The sequence below is a fragment of the Mus caroli genome, chromosome 7 (assembly GCF_900094665.2).
Source record: "Mus caroli chromosome 7, CAROLI_EIJ_v1.1, whole genome shotgun sequence".
NCBI lineage: Eukaryota > Metazoa > Chordata > Mammalia > Rodentia > Muridae > Mus > Mus caroli.
The window spans coordinates 144,012,607-144,030,426 of record NC_034576.1 but is presented as its reverse complement, the minus strand read 5'-3'; the positions used below and the strand labels follow the sequence as shown (position 1 = coordinate 144,030,426).

The 17,820-nt window shown below is 52.5% G+C and overlaps 1 protein-coding gene across 1 annotated transcript in view; it reads right to left on the bottom strand.

Annotated features, from left to right (window-relative positions):
• Muc5b (mucin 5B, oligomeric mucus/gel-forming) overlaps positions 1 to 17,820 on the bottom strand; it is a 32,834-nt gene that overhangs the window by 13,759 nt on the left and 1,255 nt on the right. Inside the window, exons 2-31 of the mRNA XM_021167102.1 lie at positions 16,740 to 16,811; positions 16,292 to 16,360; positions 15,661 to 15,922; positions 15,401 to 15,515; positions 14,874 to 14,964; positions 14,567 to 14,673; positions 13,264 to 13,465; positions 12,672 to 12,797; positions 12,170 to 12,287; positions 11,948 to 12,086; positions 11,607 to 11,717; positions 11,252 to 11,321; positions 10,773 to 10,910; positions 10,239 to 10,403; positions 9,960 to 10,054; positions 8,976 to 9,102; positions 8,475 to 8,730; positions 7,660 to 7,715; positions 7,284 to 7,384; positions 6,901 to 7,052; positions 6,466 to 6,604; positions 6,253 to 6,366; positions 5,337 to 5,516; positions 4,701 to 4,940; positions 2,457 to 2,613; positions 1,980 to 2,108; positions 1,681 to 1,825; positions 1,512 to 1,555; positions 1,237 to 1,434; positions 3 to 808 (exon numbers count right to left, since the gene is read on the bottom strand). Of these exons, the coding sequence (XP_021022761.1) occupies positions 3 to 808; positions 1,237 to 1,434; positions 1,512 to 1,555; positions 1,681 to 1,825; positions 1,980 to 2,108; positions 2,457 to 2,613; positions 4,701 to 4,940; positions 5,337 to 5,516; positions 6,253 to 6,366; positions 6,466 to 6,604; positions 6,901 to 7,052; positions 7,284 to 7,384; positions 7,660 to 7,715; positions 8,475 to 8,730; positions 8,976 to 9,102; positions 9,960 to 10,054; positions 10,239 to 10,403; positions 10,773 to 10,910; positions 11,252 to 11,321; positions 11,607 to 11,717; positions 11,948 to 12,086; positions 12,170 to 12,287; positions 12,672 to 12,797; positions 13,264 to 13,465; positions 14,567 to 14,673; positions 14,874 to 14,964; positions 15,401 to 15,515; positions 15,661 to 15,922; positions 16,292 to 16,360; positions 16,740 to 16,811 (4,724 nt within the window). The remainder of the gene's footprint in view (positions 1 to 2; positions 809 to 1,236; positions 1,435 to 1,511; positions 1,556 to 1,680; positions 1,826 to 1,979; positions 2,109 to 2,456; positions 2,614 to 4,700; positions 4,941 to 5,336; positions 5,517 to 6,252; positions 6,367 to 6,465; positions 6,605 to 6,900; positions 7,053 to 7,283; positions 7,385 to 7,659; positions 7,716 to 8,474; positions 8,731 to 8,975; positions 9,103 to 9,959; positions 10,055 to 10,238; positions 10,404 to 10,772; positions 10,911 to 11,251; positions 11,322 to 11,606; positions 11,718 to 11,947; positions 12,087 to 12,169; positions 12,288 to 12,671; positions 12,798 to 13,263; positions 13,466 to 14,566; positions 14,674 to 14,873; positions 14,965 to 15,400; positions 15,516 to 15,660; positions 15,923 to 16,291; positions 16,361 to 16,739; positions 16,812 to 17,820) is intronic.

Sequence of the window (17,820 nt, the reverse complement as noted above, 5' to 3'; positions counted from 1 at the left end):
ATATTCTCATATGTCTCGATGTCTCCTCCATCAATGCTAGATGAAGGGTAGTCTACATCGATCCACTCTGTCCACTGACATTGGGGTTGGCAGGTAGTGGAGGAGGTCTCAGGGCTGCTGGCTGGCTGTGTGACTGTGCTGGGCCTTGAAGTAGACCTGGTTTGTGAAGTGAATACTGCTGTTGTCCGGGAGCTAAGCATTGTGTTCTCGTTGGTCGCTTTCAGTGTTGTAGTCCAGGTAGGGTTGGACAGGGGGAGGCTGCTGGCTGACGACATAGAAGGTGAAGTATGTCTGCTGTTTGAGGTAAATGGCACTGTTTGTCTTGAGCTGTGAGTTTTATCCACTGATGTCTTTTTCTCTTCTCTGGTCCAGGACTGTGATTCTGAGGATGCTGTATGAGTGGTAAGTGTAGGCGAAGAGGGTCTTCTGCTGGTGTCAGGCTGGGAGGGAGTGGTACTTATGCCCAAGGTCAGAGAGGAGCCACAGGGCACATAATCACAACAGAGAACCCTCAGCTCATAGTCGTGGCACAGCGGGGGGCTCTGTTCACTGTTGAAGCATCTCAGCCCAGTGGATGGGTCACAGCTGACCTTCTGACCCAGCTTCTCTAAGTCCATGCTAGGGAATTTCACTGCACGGCATTCGATGCCAACGGGGGTTTGACACACCTGGTGCCCTTTCTTCCTCAGGTTCTCAAATGTTTCAAAGTCCCCGCCTGTCATGCCAGCCTCTGGATGGCTCTCATCATACCAAATGGACCAGTGGCAGACCTCATGAACACACACGGTAGACACAGTGGAAGCTGAGCCTGTGGGGAAAGCAATAAATGGCCCTGCTCAGTTCCTCTGACCACAGAGTACAGAAACAGAGGGTGCTGCACCTTTACAGAAGTTAGGACTATTCCTGACCTGAATCCAGGACCTGCCAGCCAATCTGGAAAGAGCTCACTGACTGAGGTATGACACAACCAAAGACAAATGGAACCTGGGGATTTTTGTGGTCTCTGGTGCCAGCCCTACCAGTTGTACTAAAGAGTCTTGGGGACCAGAAAGGGAGGGGTGAGGTCATGGCTACCAGGCAGAGCCTGGGCTACCAGATAATGGGTCAGGACCCAGCATGTCTCTGCAGCTGGAGTCCTTGACAACTTCCCTTATCCCAGATGTGGCCAACCCTCTCCCTGGGTTAACATAATAGTTTAGAGTTCATGGGCTCCCAGAAAACCTGGTATGGGCTTACCGTTTGTGGCAAGGGGTGCCAGGGTGGTGGTGAATGTGAATGGTGTGGTAGATGGGACTTCATGGCACACTTCAGTTGTGCGTGCTATAGTCCCATTGTCTTTGCAGATGGCTACTAAGCAGGCGCCGAGGCCATCGGTGGTGTTGTAGACAACATCATTGTAGTTGTAGGTACGGCCCTCATAGGTGCATGTGCAGGCTGAGGATTACATGCACTGACTTAGTTTACTCACCCTCCAGCTCTTCTTCAACCCCAAACCCACAGCCTTTCCTTACCTGTAAGGTTGTAAACACACTGGAGGCCACCAGGGGTGCAGAGACTAGAGGGAAGACAGGGGCTCTGAGGATCTGTGGACAACCCTTAACTAACATGCTTTCATCCTCTCTGCCTTCTCCCAACCACCCTGGGGTCTCTACCCTCCTCCTTCCCTGGGTCCTTTCTCACCAACTCTGGCAATTCTCGGCTGTAGCGACCTGTGTGCCAATGTCATGGTAGTTTCCATCGTCATCGTAGCAGCCACACTGAGCCACACACTTCATCTGGTCCTCATTGAAGAAGGGCTGGTTGGCTGGGCACTGTGGGTAGCAGCCTAGAGCATGCAGAGGTTTGTCATTTGACTTTCCATCCTCTCAAGCATGGATTCATTTGCTCAGCCTCAAATCAGTGGCAGAGAACCCCCTAGTACATTGGGTCTGCCTTCAAGGTCCATGCATGTGTTATGGGCCCGAAGGTTCCAGCCTCACCTTCCAGACCTGGCAGGTCAACAAGGCAGTGTCCAGTTGGGTTCCGACAGGTCTTCAGACAGGGGGCTCCACAGGGCTGATAGTGCCACTCACATTCCCCATGAGGGTTGTAGTAGTCACAGAAAAGAGCTGAGCAAGGAGGGCAGAGCTAAGTGGGCGCCTGTTAGACTTTATGCTAGCCTGCACCCATATACACAAGCCTTGGGCTAGGCAGATAGCTTCCCTGGGTTCATTCCCTCCCCCAAATCCTGGAGGCCACAGCCTCAACTACCACCTATCAGATGTCAAAGAGCCACACGTGTATATAAATATGTGGACACATGTACAAAAACACATGTGTGTATGCGTACACACACACACACACACACACACACACAAACGTACACTCACATGTCAGAGTGGCCAGAATCAAAGGCATGAGGGAGGTACCTCATCCCCAGTCCCACCCTTCAATACCATAAACAGAGCCCCACTCACGGCAGATGTCCGGTGTCCTCCAGGACAAGCACACACCCACATCACGGCAGGCCTGGGCATAGGCGGCCACAGCGGTGCAGAAACACTCGCAGTCACCCCCTGAGTCACAGGCACACACATCATGCACACAGGCTTCATAGTATTTTGTAGAGTCAACCTGGAACAGAGGAGCCAGAGTGCCACTCAGTGAGGACAGCAATGCCTACCCAGGTCACAGGGCAGCTGAATGTGGGGAAGGGTATAGAGCTAGCCATAGTTCAAACGCACACTTATAGGAATCCTGAGTTGGTACTGTGGCTGCTATCAGAGTGTTCTAAGTAGGAATGGTCCAGCACCACCTTTCTGGTTCACTAGTATAACTGCATACTTGCATACCTGCATACCCATAACCCGCTGTTTGTACACCCATATGCCTGTGCTCCTCCACCTGCTCACCTGGCAGCTTGTACACCTGCCTGGATACCTGAATACGTATACCTATCTGTAAAGGTATACCTATCTGTATAGGTATGCATATGGCTTACTATATATATCTGGCCACTTGCATACTTGCTTATATGTCTAACTGCACACTGACATGCCCATCTGCCTGTACAGCTGTTCATTTGTGCACCTGCACACCTGTGAAACTGTATACCTTCCCACCCATGCACATGCCTCAATGCACACCAATGCACCTGCCTACCCATGAACTGGCACACCTGTCCGTGTGTTTACCCACCCTCCTAACCACGTGCATATCCTCCTGTCTTTGGGCCTGTGCGCTTTCCCTCTGCCCACGAGTGCACCCACCTGTCTGCTCACACAGATGCTCGCCTGTGTAACACTGTGTGCCTGCCCACCTGCACCCGTACAGATACTCACCTGCCCATCTGCCTGCCTGTGTGCCTCCCTGCATACTTGCCCATACAACTGCCTGCATGTATCTGCCCCACTTTCACACCTGCTTTCCTGCACACATGAGTGTCTGCATACCTGTACATCTTCACTAATGCTCTGCGGGTCCTTTTTCTTGATCTAGTCGTATGATCTGCAGGTTTTACACCTACAGGGCAGAGCACTGTGGTCTCAATTCTGTCCTTGTACTCTCGCTCCAGTGCACCGGCTTCCATCCTATGTCTACCTTCCCATAACTGAATCGTTCCCTGGATTGCTGTGCCCATGACCTCTGGTGGCTCCCTGGTTTGCTTTTTGGTGTGAACCCCTCCCTGACCACCCTTCTGCCTCATTCCTGTGGAGGATTGCTTAGAGACAGCACATTTTATCCCCCATCCATTTGAATGAGTTGGTTCCCAGAGACCACTTGACCTTCCAGACCCCTGCAAACATTGGTTCTCAACCTTCCTAATGCTGTGACCCTTCCTCGTGGAGTGGTGACCCCAGCCATATTATTTCATTGCTACTTCATAACTGTGAGTTTGCTTGTTATAAATTGTAATGTACATGTCTGATATGCAGGATGTCTATTATGCGACTCCCAAAGCGGGTCACAACCTGCAGGTTGCGAACCACTGAAGTAGTGGGTGGTAACTACCAGACTGGCACAGCTGTGGGACATGTGGTTAACTGCCTAATTCTGTGGTAGAGAGGACCTACCACTCACACTGTGCCAACTGGAAGACCCCAGAGTGGACTCCAATTCTTGCTTTTGCCACCAAGTGCACCTCCAAGTTAGCCTTTTCAGGCCACAGTGAACCAAGATATGGAGAGCATGGTGACCAGAGGGACCCCTGTCCACCTGCTCACAAGGTTGGTGTGGTGAGGTGAGTAGCACTGGCTACCCATGATCCATGAGTACTTTCTGGTCATGGCCTGAGAGCCTGTGTGGTGAAGCTGCTTTCCTAACTGGACACGAGTCTTGGTTAGCCTTTGGAGGTCTAATGAGAGCCAGTTACCACCTCCTGTGGGGGAATCCTGCTGGTTTTCTGATATACACTGGACAGGTCTGGGGGTCACCCAGGAAGATGATGACAGAACTCCACTGAGAGCCACGGGTTGTGACTGGTCCCAAGGGCTGGTCCCAAAATAGTGGAGATGACTCCATGATGGATATATGCATGAATGCCCACTCATCTTGTAGGAGATTTAGACCTAGAACTTGAAAGCCCAGAGCCAAGGAACATGTGCTCTGACTGGGTCAGGATGGCCCTCAAGGGTCTGCTATGTGCCTGGTCCAGCAAGACTCAAGTCCTACCAGGAAGAAGCAGGCAGCTGCAAGTCCTTTGAACCAAGGCCAGGTCCTACCTGAGAGTGGCAGGCGGCAAACGTTGCGCTGTTGATGATGCTGCACTTCTTCTGGGCCCAGGACTTGCGGTAAGGGTTTGCAATGCAGGGGTCCTTGGGAACTGGGGCGTCTGGGCAGGATGGGGAGAACTTCCAGCTATTTCCAAACTCCAGCACATCACCCACCACAGACTGGCTGCGTGTGGTGAAGTCATTGATGGCATTGTTGTCAAAGTTCCCACAGAGGCCACAGACCCTGCCCTGCAGACCACATGAGGAGAGAGAATTCTTATACAGGTAAGTGAGGTGACACGGAGCCTGACTTGGGAGTAGAACATAGGGAAAATCTATTCCCCCTGGGTTGTATCCAGTTAACTTCCAAATGAAGTCGGTCCTGGGGCAGGAGGGTGAATCGAATGTATTCTCTATAGAAGATTGTCTCTGCACAGGCCTGTGGGCAGGGCTAGGTCACGGATCATGATTCTAGTCCACCCACTATTCATTGAAATCTTAACTCATCCCTCTTGGAACCTGATGTGTGTGGTCTCAGTGGCCAAGACTTTTCAATGTAGATCAACCCTCATAGCCTTGCCAGCGTCCAGCCTTAGACCTGTCGGAACTGAGCCTAGAAGTAGGGTGCCTGGTGGCCACACTTGCCTTATAATGCTGCTGCAGCCGGACAAACACACTGGTCTTCCTGTCCCAGGACACGACTATCCCGCTGCGGATCTCAATGACCAGGAAGATGCCCATGAATCTGATCTTGTATGGAGGGTCTCCGCTTGGCCCTTGCTCTACCACCTTAAAGTTCCCCTCATGAAGGATCAGCTCATAGCTCTATAGATGGAGAAAGGGCAAGGGCTTCAGGGAGCTGGGAGAGAAAGAGTTTGCCTGCTACCCTCGGAGGACGCCTCAGCAGATGGAGACTTACTGGGTGAAGGGTGGAGAATGTCAAACCACGTACCTGCAGGTCTGCAAAGGCTCACATGTGCAGTGCTGTCTCACACCATCCCCCACCCACCTCAGGTGACCTGATGCTGCCTTCCTCCACACAGGAGAGGATGCATGCCAAGCCAGTCACTCTGCTTTCTGCTCTGTGAATTCTGACTTTCCTCAGCCAGGACTGGGGTACTGAATATATCAATAATTCCAAGGACCTGGAAGCAGCATTACTAAAAAAAATAGCCATTGGGAGATCTTGAATGGGTTGTCTGGAATTACCTGGGTGTCCCCTAAGCCTAATGTCTGTCTTGTCATGACCCGAGACATATAGACACAGAACAGAAGGTCATGATTGGTCAGACAGACTGGAGCGATGCTACCACATACCAAGGACTCCAGGACCCCCATCTCAGAAAGGCAGGAAGGATCCTCCTGACCTGTAGGGAGCAAGATCTTGCTAGCCTTGATCTAACTCTGGCCCAAGGATGGAAAATGGTAGAATCTGCTCTTATAAGTCTCAGGTTTGGGTCTCTTATTATCCTGTCCTCGAGTATACTTTCTGGCTGGAGGGCCAGGAATGGGGCTGCAGAAGGAAGGAGGCAGTTCCCAGTGGTTCCAAATGGACTCAAACCTCCACAAAGATCTTGATGGTCTTGGAGCAGGTTGTTCCTGTGGTCCCACAGGGGACATTCTCAGTGACAATTCGGAAGGTCCCATCAGTACTGGTGTTACCTCTGCAGTAGTCCTAAGAAGGGAAGAATTAAAGCTCTGGTCACAGCCCAAAAATAAGTGGTGGGAAGAAAAGAGAAGGGTGATCCATTGCAAGGGTCCAGGGACTACATACCTGTGCCAAGGTATACTCGCAGCTGCCTTCAAAGATGTAGCGTTCACCATCAAAGGTAACAAAGTGGCCATCCCCGTAGGCCACACAGGCACCCATGCAGGGCTGGTTGGTGCATTCCCACCGGCGGTTCTTGCAGGTGCTAGGAAAGGAAAGGCCATTGCTGACTAGGGAGTTGTCCTCTGAGATTGGCTGTCCTGGTCCTGTGCTAGCAAGTCACTTTACTTGGGGAATTAAGCTCAGTGTCCGTCAAGCTTTGGTCATGTGTGGGTGTGTTTCCAATTACCCCAAGGCTAGATAAATAGCCCTCCACAGAATGGGATCCTATGAGTACCTTGGCACCAAGACAGATGCTGAGACCCCTAAAATACCAAGGCTATCTCACACTAGTGTCCCTGTAGATACCCTGTGACCCACTCTGAGGGTCCCAAGACTTACCAGTTATTGCAGTCTACCCGGATGATCTCCCCAGGTCTATATGTGACCTCATTGTGTACGCAGGGACAATCTTCCTCAGCAATACAGCCCCCATTCCCATCTGCTACCAGCCCTGAGGGACACACGCAGCCCGAGACACACTGTGTGCTGAACTGTAGGCACAAGTTGACTTGTCAGGGACTGAAACAGCAGCCTGTTCCCTCATCCCTATTAGGTTTCCAGGGTACCAAGCCAGTAGACCCTGAACTGGGAATGTTCAGGAAGAGGCCATTCAGAGTCAGCAAGACCCGAAGCCATTGGATACCCAGTGATAGTCCCCCTCCCACTCTTCCTGCAGATTAAGATGGTACATGAGGATTGGCAATAGAACCGAGAGGACTCACACATTCCACATCCAGTGTGTGGCAGCTTTTGAGGCATTCAGCCCCGTGGTGACCCACTGAGGCATTGTTACAATCCAGGTAGACCATAGGTGCCTGACACTCTGCAGAGGACAAGCACGTGAGAGAACCCTAGGGTAGGACATTCCTGGCCCCTACAGTCTCCCAACCCTGTCTTACTGATAAGATGGTAGCAAGCTAGGGTCTTGCATGGCCTTGTGCTCTACCCAGAGCATCCAGACTGTGTGGACCTGCCCCAGAAGGTGTAGCCCACAACCCCTAAGAGCTCTATGGCCCCACTGCCACAGGCCTGCCTTCCCTAGAGCATCTTGGCACAGTAGACATGGCTGAGTATAGGCTGGTCTAGGTGGAATGTTACCTGTGCTCTTCTGCATCAGGGCTCCCAGGCAGGTCAACCTCCCGTTTGTACACGAGCTACAAGAGACAGTAGTACCCCTGCTCTGGGCCCAGTGTCTCCTACATCTTAACCCCAGTACTTCCCATACCCCACTAAGGTCTGGGCCTTCATAGGACTTCTTGCCTCCTCCCAAGGCCAAGAGGGTGCCTGCTGTTGGGAGTCCTTGGGAAGACCCTGGATGCCACATTCCCATACACTAACGGTTTAGTCACCATCCTGTGTTAATAATAGGAAATTGTAGTGCCCTTAAGAAGTAGGGCCAAGTGGGAAGAAGTTAGGTCATTAAAGAGGACAGTGGAACCTTAACCCTATTCTGCCCATTCTCTCTTCCTTGCTTCTACCATGATGCACTGCCTTACCACAGGCACAAAGCCATGGGATCACTCAGTCATATCACATGGGCTGAGCATTCAAAACTGTGAACTGAGACAAACCTCTCTTTCTATCTTGCCATGGGCTTTTGATTTAGTCATAGAAATCTCACTTACATCATGAGTTGTAAAGGAACTGCCTTTGAGGCCGAGGAGGGGGGTAGGATTTCAGCTGAGAACTGCTTATGAGTGCTTCTGCAATATCCCAGAACAACCTCCTTGCTGTATCTCAGGGATGTCTGAAAGGTGCCCCCAACACCCAACATGCCCCAAGCATGTCTTGAAACCCTCAGCAGGGAGGCCTCACAAACATTCAGGTATGGAAGGGCCAGCAGCTAGAGACCCCACTGACACAGACCTGTGAGGATGGGGGATGGGGAAGAGCATGAGGGTAGCCTTCCTTACCACACCACACCGTTGTCCGTAACAACCTCTCTGGGAGCCACCACAGTTCCATGGAAATAGCAAGGGCACTCCTCCACTGGCACACAGTGGTCCTTGTCATTCAGGAAGGTGCCTTCAGGACAGGTGCAGCCATCCACCGTCACAAAGGGGATGCTGCAGGTGACATCGGCCTCACTCAGAGAGCGGCAGGTAGGCTGGCAAGAACTCACTGAATAGAAGTAGCCCTTGGTTTGGGGGCAGTTGTTCGTGTACTTGTCTATAGGAAGAACAGGGACAGAGAGGTCAATGACTGGGGAACTGGCCCAGCCCTTGCTCTTCCCTGCCCCACACTAGGGACACCATTGTTGACACAACAGGACGGCACACATTAGGCATGGGACAGCAGACTAATAGCTACTGCTGCCAGGGGTCTTATGTGCCCCCCCCCCCCGTGCCAGAGTGGCAGGATCTCGGTGGCTAACGTGGGGGTGTAGAACCTGTGGTAGCCCACAGCATACTCACAGCAAACTTTGTCCCTCCAGCCACTGAGCAGCACGCCTTTGGCAGCACAGGCAAACACATAGGAGGACAGGGCTGCACACATGCAGTCCTCACTGTTCTCACAGTTGCACGTGTCAAACAAGCAGTTCTGGGAGACAGGATAGCAAGGAGTCAGGTACCACTGTCTCCTAGGTTACCTTTGTTGTTCATTAAACTTTCAACATCAACATCATCAGCCGAACTCTGGTCAAGGCCTGGACCTATGGCTTCCCAGCAGGAGCCACCCTATAAGGGACTTTGACAACAGTGTCTTAGAGGGGTGGCTTGGGCTTGGCATTAAGGACAGTTAGAGGCCACAGGGCAAAATGGCATCCAGAATAGAGGCCAGACCTGGGGTTTGGGCATAGAAGCTAGAAAGCACAAAGCCTAAGGCAGGGGCCCTGGGGAAGAGTCTTCACAAGACAAGGGCAGGGTCAACTTGTATCTGAAGTGTTTTTCTAATTGGGCTTCACATAGGGAACCTGGATGGGATGGTCAGAAGCCAGATGGGTTCAGGAGGGAGTGTCATGGAAGGTGTCATGGAAGTGGGTTACCTGGAGACCCACCCTTGGGGTGGAGTGATGTGTTAAAGTTTAGGGCTTTGGAGTGCTGTTTAGAGTTGAGATATGTCCCCAACCCTTGGCCCCCGGAAGGATTTTCTGGAGTGCTGTGTCTCATGTGAATGGGGTCCAACATAGAAAGAAGCCTTTAAGGGGAAGCCCATGGAGACAAGGGCTACATGAGGTCACCCTGCTCCAGCTCTGTCTTTGCAAGAGGGAGGTTGGACAAGCACTAAGACCATGAAGGACCCTTCTGAGCCCAGGACTTTCATTTTTAGCTTCTCAGTTGGTGAAGCTTTTAACTGCCCCAAGAAGTACACACCAGATTGGGTAGTGGTGGGTGAGCCTTGGGAGTTCAGCCAGTACCTGTCCCCCCACTTCCAAGGCCAGCAGATCATGGTCTCACCGAGTAGAAGGGCACTGGGCTAACAGTGGCATGGCAGGCCGAGAAAACTCCTGAGCTTTCCGTGAGCATCGAGCACCACTCCCGGGCGAAGTTCTCTAGGAGAGGGAGAAATGTGGGCTGCCCCTCACCTGCTTCCTAGAGCCTGTCCTCCTCTGTAACCTTAACGCTTTATGCCTTCCTGTCTACATAGGGGTTCTCTGAGCCCTTCCCTGAGGGTTCATATGGCCCAGAGGTCAGGAAGGGCTGTCAGAGTGGCCAGTGGCTAGAGAGGGTAGTTACCATTCTCCACACTGTATGAGCAGGGGTCCTCATAGGTGTTCTTGGAGTTGGGGCAGGAGGCTTGAGTCTTCCAGGTGTTGGAGAAGGCTGCTCCTGTGCCCTCCACCACCCCACTGAGGGCTGTGAAGTCATCAGCCTGGTTCTGGTTGAAGTTTCCACACAGGCCTAGGGACCAGGATCAGGAGGTCAACCTGTCACTTTCCCTAGGATCTCATCCCTCTAAGCATTGTTAAAAGAAGACTGAGAAGAAAGTCCCCGCCCAGTGTTTGGTTCCAGAACCTCAACTATGCTAGGCCCCTAACAGGGCTAGCCCAATCAGGGCAGCTCAGCTGGCCATCTTCCCAGACCACTCCACAGGTTACTGGTTAGATGTCAGGTGTGCTGGGTGCTGCTGGGGTTTCCACCAAGCCCTAGAGCCAATGCTTCCCAACCATCCTTCACACCTGATCTCACTTCACAGCTTAGAGCTAGGGAAGGCCCAACCTCAACAGTCCTACCCTTACAGCCCTACACTCAAGCCCATTGGAACCTCACCACACATCTGGCCTTGGTAGGAGCGGTCCAGCCGGACAAACACCTGCATGAAGGGCACCAGCTGCACTTGAAGCTGCAGCCCAATGCCTGTCTGTACTATGGTGAAGAAGGACGATGGCTTGAAGATGGTAACATTGCCTGTAAGGGGAGAGACATTAGGCATGCTGGGAGCCTGCCTTCCAAACAGGACAGTGCAGGCTGGGACAGGAGGTGGAGCACCTAAGGAAATCCCATGCCCAAAGTTCCCAAATGTGCATGGCGTGTAAATGACTGCCAACGTCCCTGCTAGGGCATGGGCAGTGTTGCTAGACATAGGGTTCCCACGGAACCAGGGGTAGCAGCTTGTCACCCCATGGGAAACACTGGAGCTGACAAAGAGCCACAAAGAGCTCACCAGGAGCTAGGCTCTACCCAGTGATGAAAGCTGACTGTCCACTGAAGGTGCCAGCCCTGACTTGCTGTGTCAGGAAGCCACACACCTGCTGACAAAGGCATCTGCGTAAAGATGGAGTTCAGGAATACAGCACCGTTGACCTGGATCCGGATGACCTGGTACATGGTGTAACAGTCAGTACCCAGAGGGAGGGCCCATCTCGTCACTTACAGAAAGAATTCTGATGGAATCCCCCCTCCATCCAGTGACAGAGACAAAAAAAGAAGCTCAGACATGTTCTAGCAGAGGGTTCTACAATCTACCTAGGTGGTGGCTGCTCCTATCTTTCAGGCTTGGAGAAAGAGTGGAGGCCTCTCTCTAATCTGTTGCTACTCCATATATTTCCCTACCTCTGTTGTTCATTACCCAGAATGTGATGGTAGTCAGAGCCCGGTCCTCACCGTGTCCCCACTATTGAGGTTTAGTGTCACTGCTTTGAGGCAGTTCTCCGTATCTGTCATTCCACACTTCCGAAGATCGACCAGCACGGTGAAGCTACTATCTGCACATTTCTGTCAAGAAACCCAAAGTGTGTGGTTGGATGTAGCATTCCCTTATGCACAACCCCTCAAGACCTTGAGGGGCTCTAGAAGTATCCTCAGGTAGCCCCGTTTTCCATAGGCAGCTTGTCATGGGGTCTGGGACGTCCTTGTCAGCACAGAGATTCACCATGCCCTTCACCCCTGCTCTTGACCACCAACAGGACCCTAGCCGAAGTCTATGGGCCAGATTATGCCCACACCTTGGTCAGGATGTAGCTGCAGTCTCCATGCACATTGTAGAGTTTCTCGTCAAAGGTAAAGATGTGGGACCCGCCTTGCACAGAGCAGGTGCCAGGGCACGGCAGGTCTTGGCACTTCCACAGTCCTCCGAAGCAGGTGCTGTGGGGAAGTCCGTGAGCAGAAGGGGTACAGGGAAGAGGCAAGCCTCACCCATGTATCTCCCTGAAGGCTGTTACACTTACCAGGACCTACAGCTGGTGTTGAAGGACTCTCCAGGGGCATAAATACGGCCACCATGGGTACAGTGGCACTGCTCCAGGGGCAGGCATCCCAAGTGTCTGACATCATCCAGCACAGTTCCTGGTAGAAGGGGCAGTGAGCACAGATGCCTCCCATACAGACAGCACAGGGCAGCCTGCTGCCAAGACAACCCCAGTCCTAGGCAGGGGGAAGGACCCCTAATCTAGAATGCTGCCCAGCCTGAACTGATAAGGATAAGCTCCTCTGGGCCTCAGTTTCCCCACCTGATCTCAGGGACCCAAGACACATATTCTCTGGAAACAGACCAGCAGACCTCTGTCTTGCTAATGGTCGGTTTCCATTCTGCACTTAGCTATGGGGTGCAGCCCCTAGCAGAGCCCATCACCCTTTGGAGTAGAGAGGGTCAGCTGATGCTGAGGTCAAACGCTAGAGACCATAACCCAAAGGTGGCCATAGGGTGGGGGCAAAGGGCACAGGGCCTGCCTGAGGGACAGAAGCAGCCATCCATGCAGTGGTCCTCGCAGAGTTGAGAGCGCTGGGGGTTAGAGCAGGTATCCACACAGGGTGAACTGCACTCTCGGTATTCCATGTTGAAAGGGCATGTCCAATCTGTAAGAGAGAGCTCTTGACCCAGGAGAAGTGAGTCCTGACCTCTTCAGCAAGTGGGATGCCCACTGCTTGCTCTCACGTACACTGAGATCCCAGAAAGCCATCTCCTGGATAAAGCGGTAGGCAGGAAAGCAGGGACCCAGCACTTCTTATAAAGCCTTCTCTACCCACGGCCACCTGAGATCAACGTTCTCCAGGAAATCCTACACTGAGGTTCTAGACCCATATCTTCTTGCTGTGCCCAGGGACATAGCTGGGTACTCCCCTCCAAGACCAACAGGTCCACCAAGAGCCTTCAGGCATAGACTCTTTCCTCAACTCTGCCCACTATCTCCTCTCCCCCTGACATTTACCCTCTCTCAGTGGCCCTTAAGTGGTTCTCTCTACCTTGTCATCCCAACCATGTTCTAGGCTCAAGACTGACCCTTAGTAAGACCTTGGGCTATCCTCTAGTGAGGGTACTAACTGCAGAGATCAGGATGCCTCCAATTCTGTGGGTAGCCCCCTGCATGGGCACACTGGCGGGAATATTCGGCAAAAGTGGCACATGGGCAGGTGGGACAGCGGCACAGGTCCTGGACACAGGCATTCAAGTACATGCTGACATCTACCAGAGTGGTGCACTTGTCAAAGGCAGGACCAAGTAGGGTGCGACGGCAGATGTCCTCCTGGAGAAGACAGAGAGGCTAAGCACCTTTTGACCTTCTGACCCTTAAGCAGGATTGTCATGACACTTGTAGTGGGGACCCTGCCCCTCCAAGGGCAAGACAGGAAGCCCCTCTTCCCTGAAGGTTCCTTCCACGCATAAATCAGTCCATCTGTCTGTTTATCCATCATCCATCCATTAATTTATCATCCAGCCACCACCTATCTGCCACCTCTCTATCGTTCATTCATTCATCATTCATCTGCCGATCCATCCATCAATCACCTAATTTATCTATCCATCCATCCATCCATCCATCCATCCATCCATCCATCCATCCATCTATCCATCCATCCATCCATCCATCTATCCATCCACCTATCATCCTTATTCATTATTCTACTCAGTCACTGTGAACTTGTTACATCTGGGTACAGAGCTCCACTTGGCTCTGGGGGAATGGCCCAGGCCTCTCTGTTTCTCTCATCTCCTACTCCAGAGCTCCAAAACATTCTGGCTTGTGGCTTGTGCATCAGGAGAGTGCAGAGTGCATTCTTGTACGGTAGTTCAGAGGAGAAGGGAATAAAGATAACACCCACCCTTAGGTGGCCTCCATGGACTCAGTGCTGCTACTGAACATCTTCCTACCCCAGATAAGTCAGTGTGGGGCCAAGCTCTCCAGGACTGGACAACATTTTCCCTCACTTCACAACTTAGGGAGGACTCATTATTTACTATTATTTACTAGTTTCAGGGATTATGGACTTCCATCCAAAGGATGAGTTCTCCCTGCTTACAAGAGGGGCTTCTTAAGTGTCCTTGAGTGTCTGACTTTGGCCCACTATATGGTGGTGTGCACACATATCCCACACATGCATATCACCTGCACACAGACATCGTGTGTGCCCTGGTGAATAAGTTGTGACTGTCCATGTCCTGGCCTGCCTCCCTCAGGCGCAAACAGCAGCCTCCTGGGAGGTTCCCATCCCCTGATTGTTCAGGACTGGAAAGCCATCTGGACACCCAAAGATGTTCCTCAGCCTCTGGCTATGCAGTTCTTGGTCTTATATCAGCCTTGCCCTGTTCTCAGCTTTGGGGACTGTAGTATGATCAAGGTGCTCACTGTATCTGTGCAGTTGCTGACAGCTGAGGGTAGGACATCCTGGCACTGCTCTGTAGGACCATCCAGCTTCTGCAGATTTCCAAACTGCACAGGGGTCAGCCTAGTGTCTGCAGGAGAGAAAGCTCACAGTCAGGAGGTCTGCTTAGCAGGGGCAAGAAACTCTTTCTCTCTCTCTCTCTCTCTCTCTCTCTCTCTCTCTCTCCCTTACCTCCTCCATGTCTGCAATCCCACCCTGCCATGTCCCCCTGGACTTCCTTGATTCGGTAGCCCTTAGGACCACCTAGCCTGAAGACTCAGTGACACTTACTGTGGGTGTAGAACTCACTGACAGCTGGGAGCCCGTTGAAGTCACCGCACAGCCCACACGTCTGGTTGATGTATTTGGAGTCCAGCTCCAGCTGAGGGTGAGACAGTAGCTTCAGCCTCAGGGCTTCTGCTCTGGCTTCAGGACCTGCCTGGTAGCTTCCCACCCCACTCACCCAGGGAACCAGAAAGGATAGTCCCCTAATACTCTGTGGGGTCCCTATAATAGGTCCGGGAACTATAAGGGCTGTGGGAGAGCTACAAGGTTCCGGGGATGAGTAGTGAGGGTATGTGGTAGTCATGTGGGCTGAGGGAGACTGCGGAAGTCATAAGAGACTGGGATTTTATGAAATCTGTGGGGGAACTTCTGGGGGTCTAGGAAGACTGTGGGGGTTCTAGGAGGGGATGGGGAGTTGTGGGAGTTGGGAGGTAGAGGGCTCTGGGGGTCTGTAGTTCTGAGATGAGTGAGATGGCAAGTGTTTGTTTAAGACCTGCGTAGGATGATGGGGGGCTGTAGGTGAATGTCCTCACCAGGGCGCTGTCTTCTTCATTCCACAGGAAGGTGAGGACTAAGCGGATGCTGATTTTCACATAGCCACTGCTTTTCTCCATCAGAAGACCTGCACGACTGTAGGGCAGCTCCTCCCTGTGCAGAAAGCTCTGGTCTTCCTTCAGCAGGCACAGGCAGGGGCTGTCCTACCCATGCACTTGATCCTGATCCCTCCCCAAAGGGGACAGATCGAGTTCTAAAGGCCAGGCCCACATGCCCTCATCCCCAAGGCTCAGCTCACCGATGTCCGTTCACCAGGACAGAGCCATTGGACAGCTCAATCACCAGCCCCTGGGCCCTGAGGAGCACATAGGTGACTGTGGGCCTGGAACCCTCAAGACCACGACGCAGTTGGATGTTGAAGTCCTCATAGGTGGCCCCACAGTGTGAAGAGAAGACATAGTTACAGAGGCCAGGGAAGCGGAACACGTCACCGTCAAAGGTCTTGTAATGGAAGTCACCCCACGTGCTGCACACTCTCCCATTGTGTGCCAGGTGTAAGGCTACAGGGAAAACAGGGAAACCAGATAGAACCACTGAATGCCACCACTCCATGCCCAGCTGCCCAAGGGACAACCTTCTAGGGCCAAGGCAATATTTTTGGATCAGGGAAGTCAGCTCTCTGCCCTGTTCCATTCCCACAGCCACTCGATAAAACCCAAAGGCCCAGATCCATCCCTTGGCTCCTTCATTTGCTACAGGTCAGATGTCCCAGGGTGGTCAACAGATGTTCCCAGGGAAAGTTCCAGACCCTGTTCAGAGCTGTTCAGGAGCCTCACCCTATGCCACCTCAACCAGACTGGAGATCTCCCGTGCTTGCCCCTCACACCTCAACTCCTTAGGCTGGCTTGCAGTAGGGACTGTCCACTTACCGCTCATGCTAGGGAAGACAGTGATAGGTGGGATGAAGGTGACATGCCTTGTGGATGAGGATGTGGAGTCTGCAGAAGAAAGACATGGTCACATGGGGATGTAGCTGAGGATATCTTTCTTGGCCACCCACCCTCTTCAGTGCCCACCTCAAGAAAATCAGGAAACCCAGGACTAACAGGTTGGTTCCAGGCTATCCAATTTATACTTGGTCATCCCTGGACACCCCACCTCACCCCCCCCCCAAAACCCTCTCCTGTCTTCCTAGGAGCTCTTCCATTTCTGGGTGCTCTGGTCTGTGTATGCCCAGCACTGCCTTCAGGCAGAATGGACTAGTAAGAGTTTCGATGTGATAAATGGCCGTGGGAAGACCAATGGTCTATCCTAACTGAGCTCCATGCAAATCACTGCTGCCCGTACCATCTCCAACCCAAAACCTGAGCCACGTACCACTATACACTTTCTGACTGTCTCTGGTGAGTTCTAGATGTTCTGAGCTCAGCTCTGCTTGACCCTGGCTCTCTGCAGGAAAAGGGAACACAAGTCCAAAGGAAGACATCAGGCCACGGAAGCTTCTGTAACTTAGTGTGAGACACATGGGCTGGCTCTGGGTGCAGGCCAAGACCCTCCTGTAATCTATAGAAACCTGAACAGACTTGGGTCTCGTGACCCCAGCCCCATCAGCTGTAATCCCATTCAGTAAACACTGCCAAAGCCAGGTGTTCTGAGCAGTTCTGGCCCCTGTAGGCCAGGCCTTCCCCCTACAGTGGAACCTTGCCTTGCCAGTGATATGGAAGATGGTCCCAGGGTTTTAAAAAAGCAAATCAGGAAACAGTATTAGTATCAGAACTGTGATTATCTACTGGGAAGTGACCTGAGGTCCTTGGAAGACAAAGGCTGGCTTTGTTAGGGAAAACACAATTGGCAGTTTCCAAAAGTGGCATAACAGAAAAAGACCTAAGATTCAAAGACAGCCCCAGACTGGACCTATGAGTCAGGGCAGGTAGCATGAGGAGTTCAGTTCTTGGTGCATGATGTCCACTCTCAATGGCCTGGACTGTCCACTGCCTCTGGGCAAGGCCACCTCCACAGACTGACAGCCAGAAGCCCAGGAGGCAAGGGACTAGACTACTCGAGATAGTGTCAACCTCCACAACTCAAGCTTCTGAAGTCTGATGGCTCCTTAAGGCCAGCACTTTGTAAGGGACCATGTCCCCGAGGCCTGCACTCAGATGGCTACTTGCTCCAGTGCCATGGGCAGCGCGGCTTCCTGTTTGATTTTCCCAGCGTGTCCAGCTGACCTTTGGAAACCGCAGGGACTGTCCTGTGCATTAATCCTTCCTCAAGGGCCCCGCTTGACTGCATTTCCCAGAGGCGCGGACACTCCCTCTGTCCATCCTTGACCCCAGATCCACAGCCTCTCCCAAGTGTGCTTGGCCCAGCCTGTCCTCTGCCATCTTCTGGAGGGCCCCGTGGGCAAGAATACCCCCATCCCAAGCCTCCTGCTCTATGCCAGTCTTCCTCAGGCTGA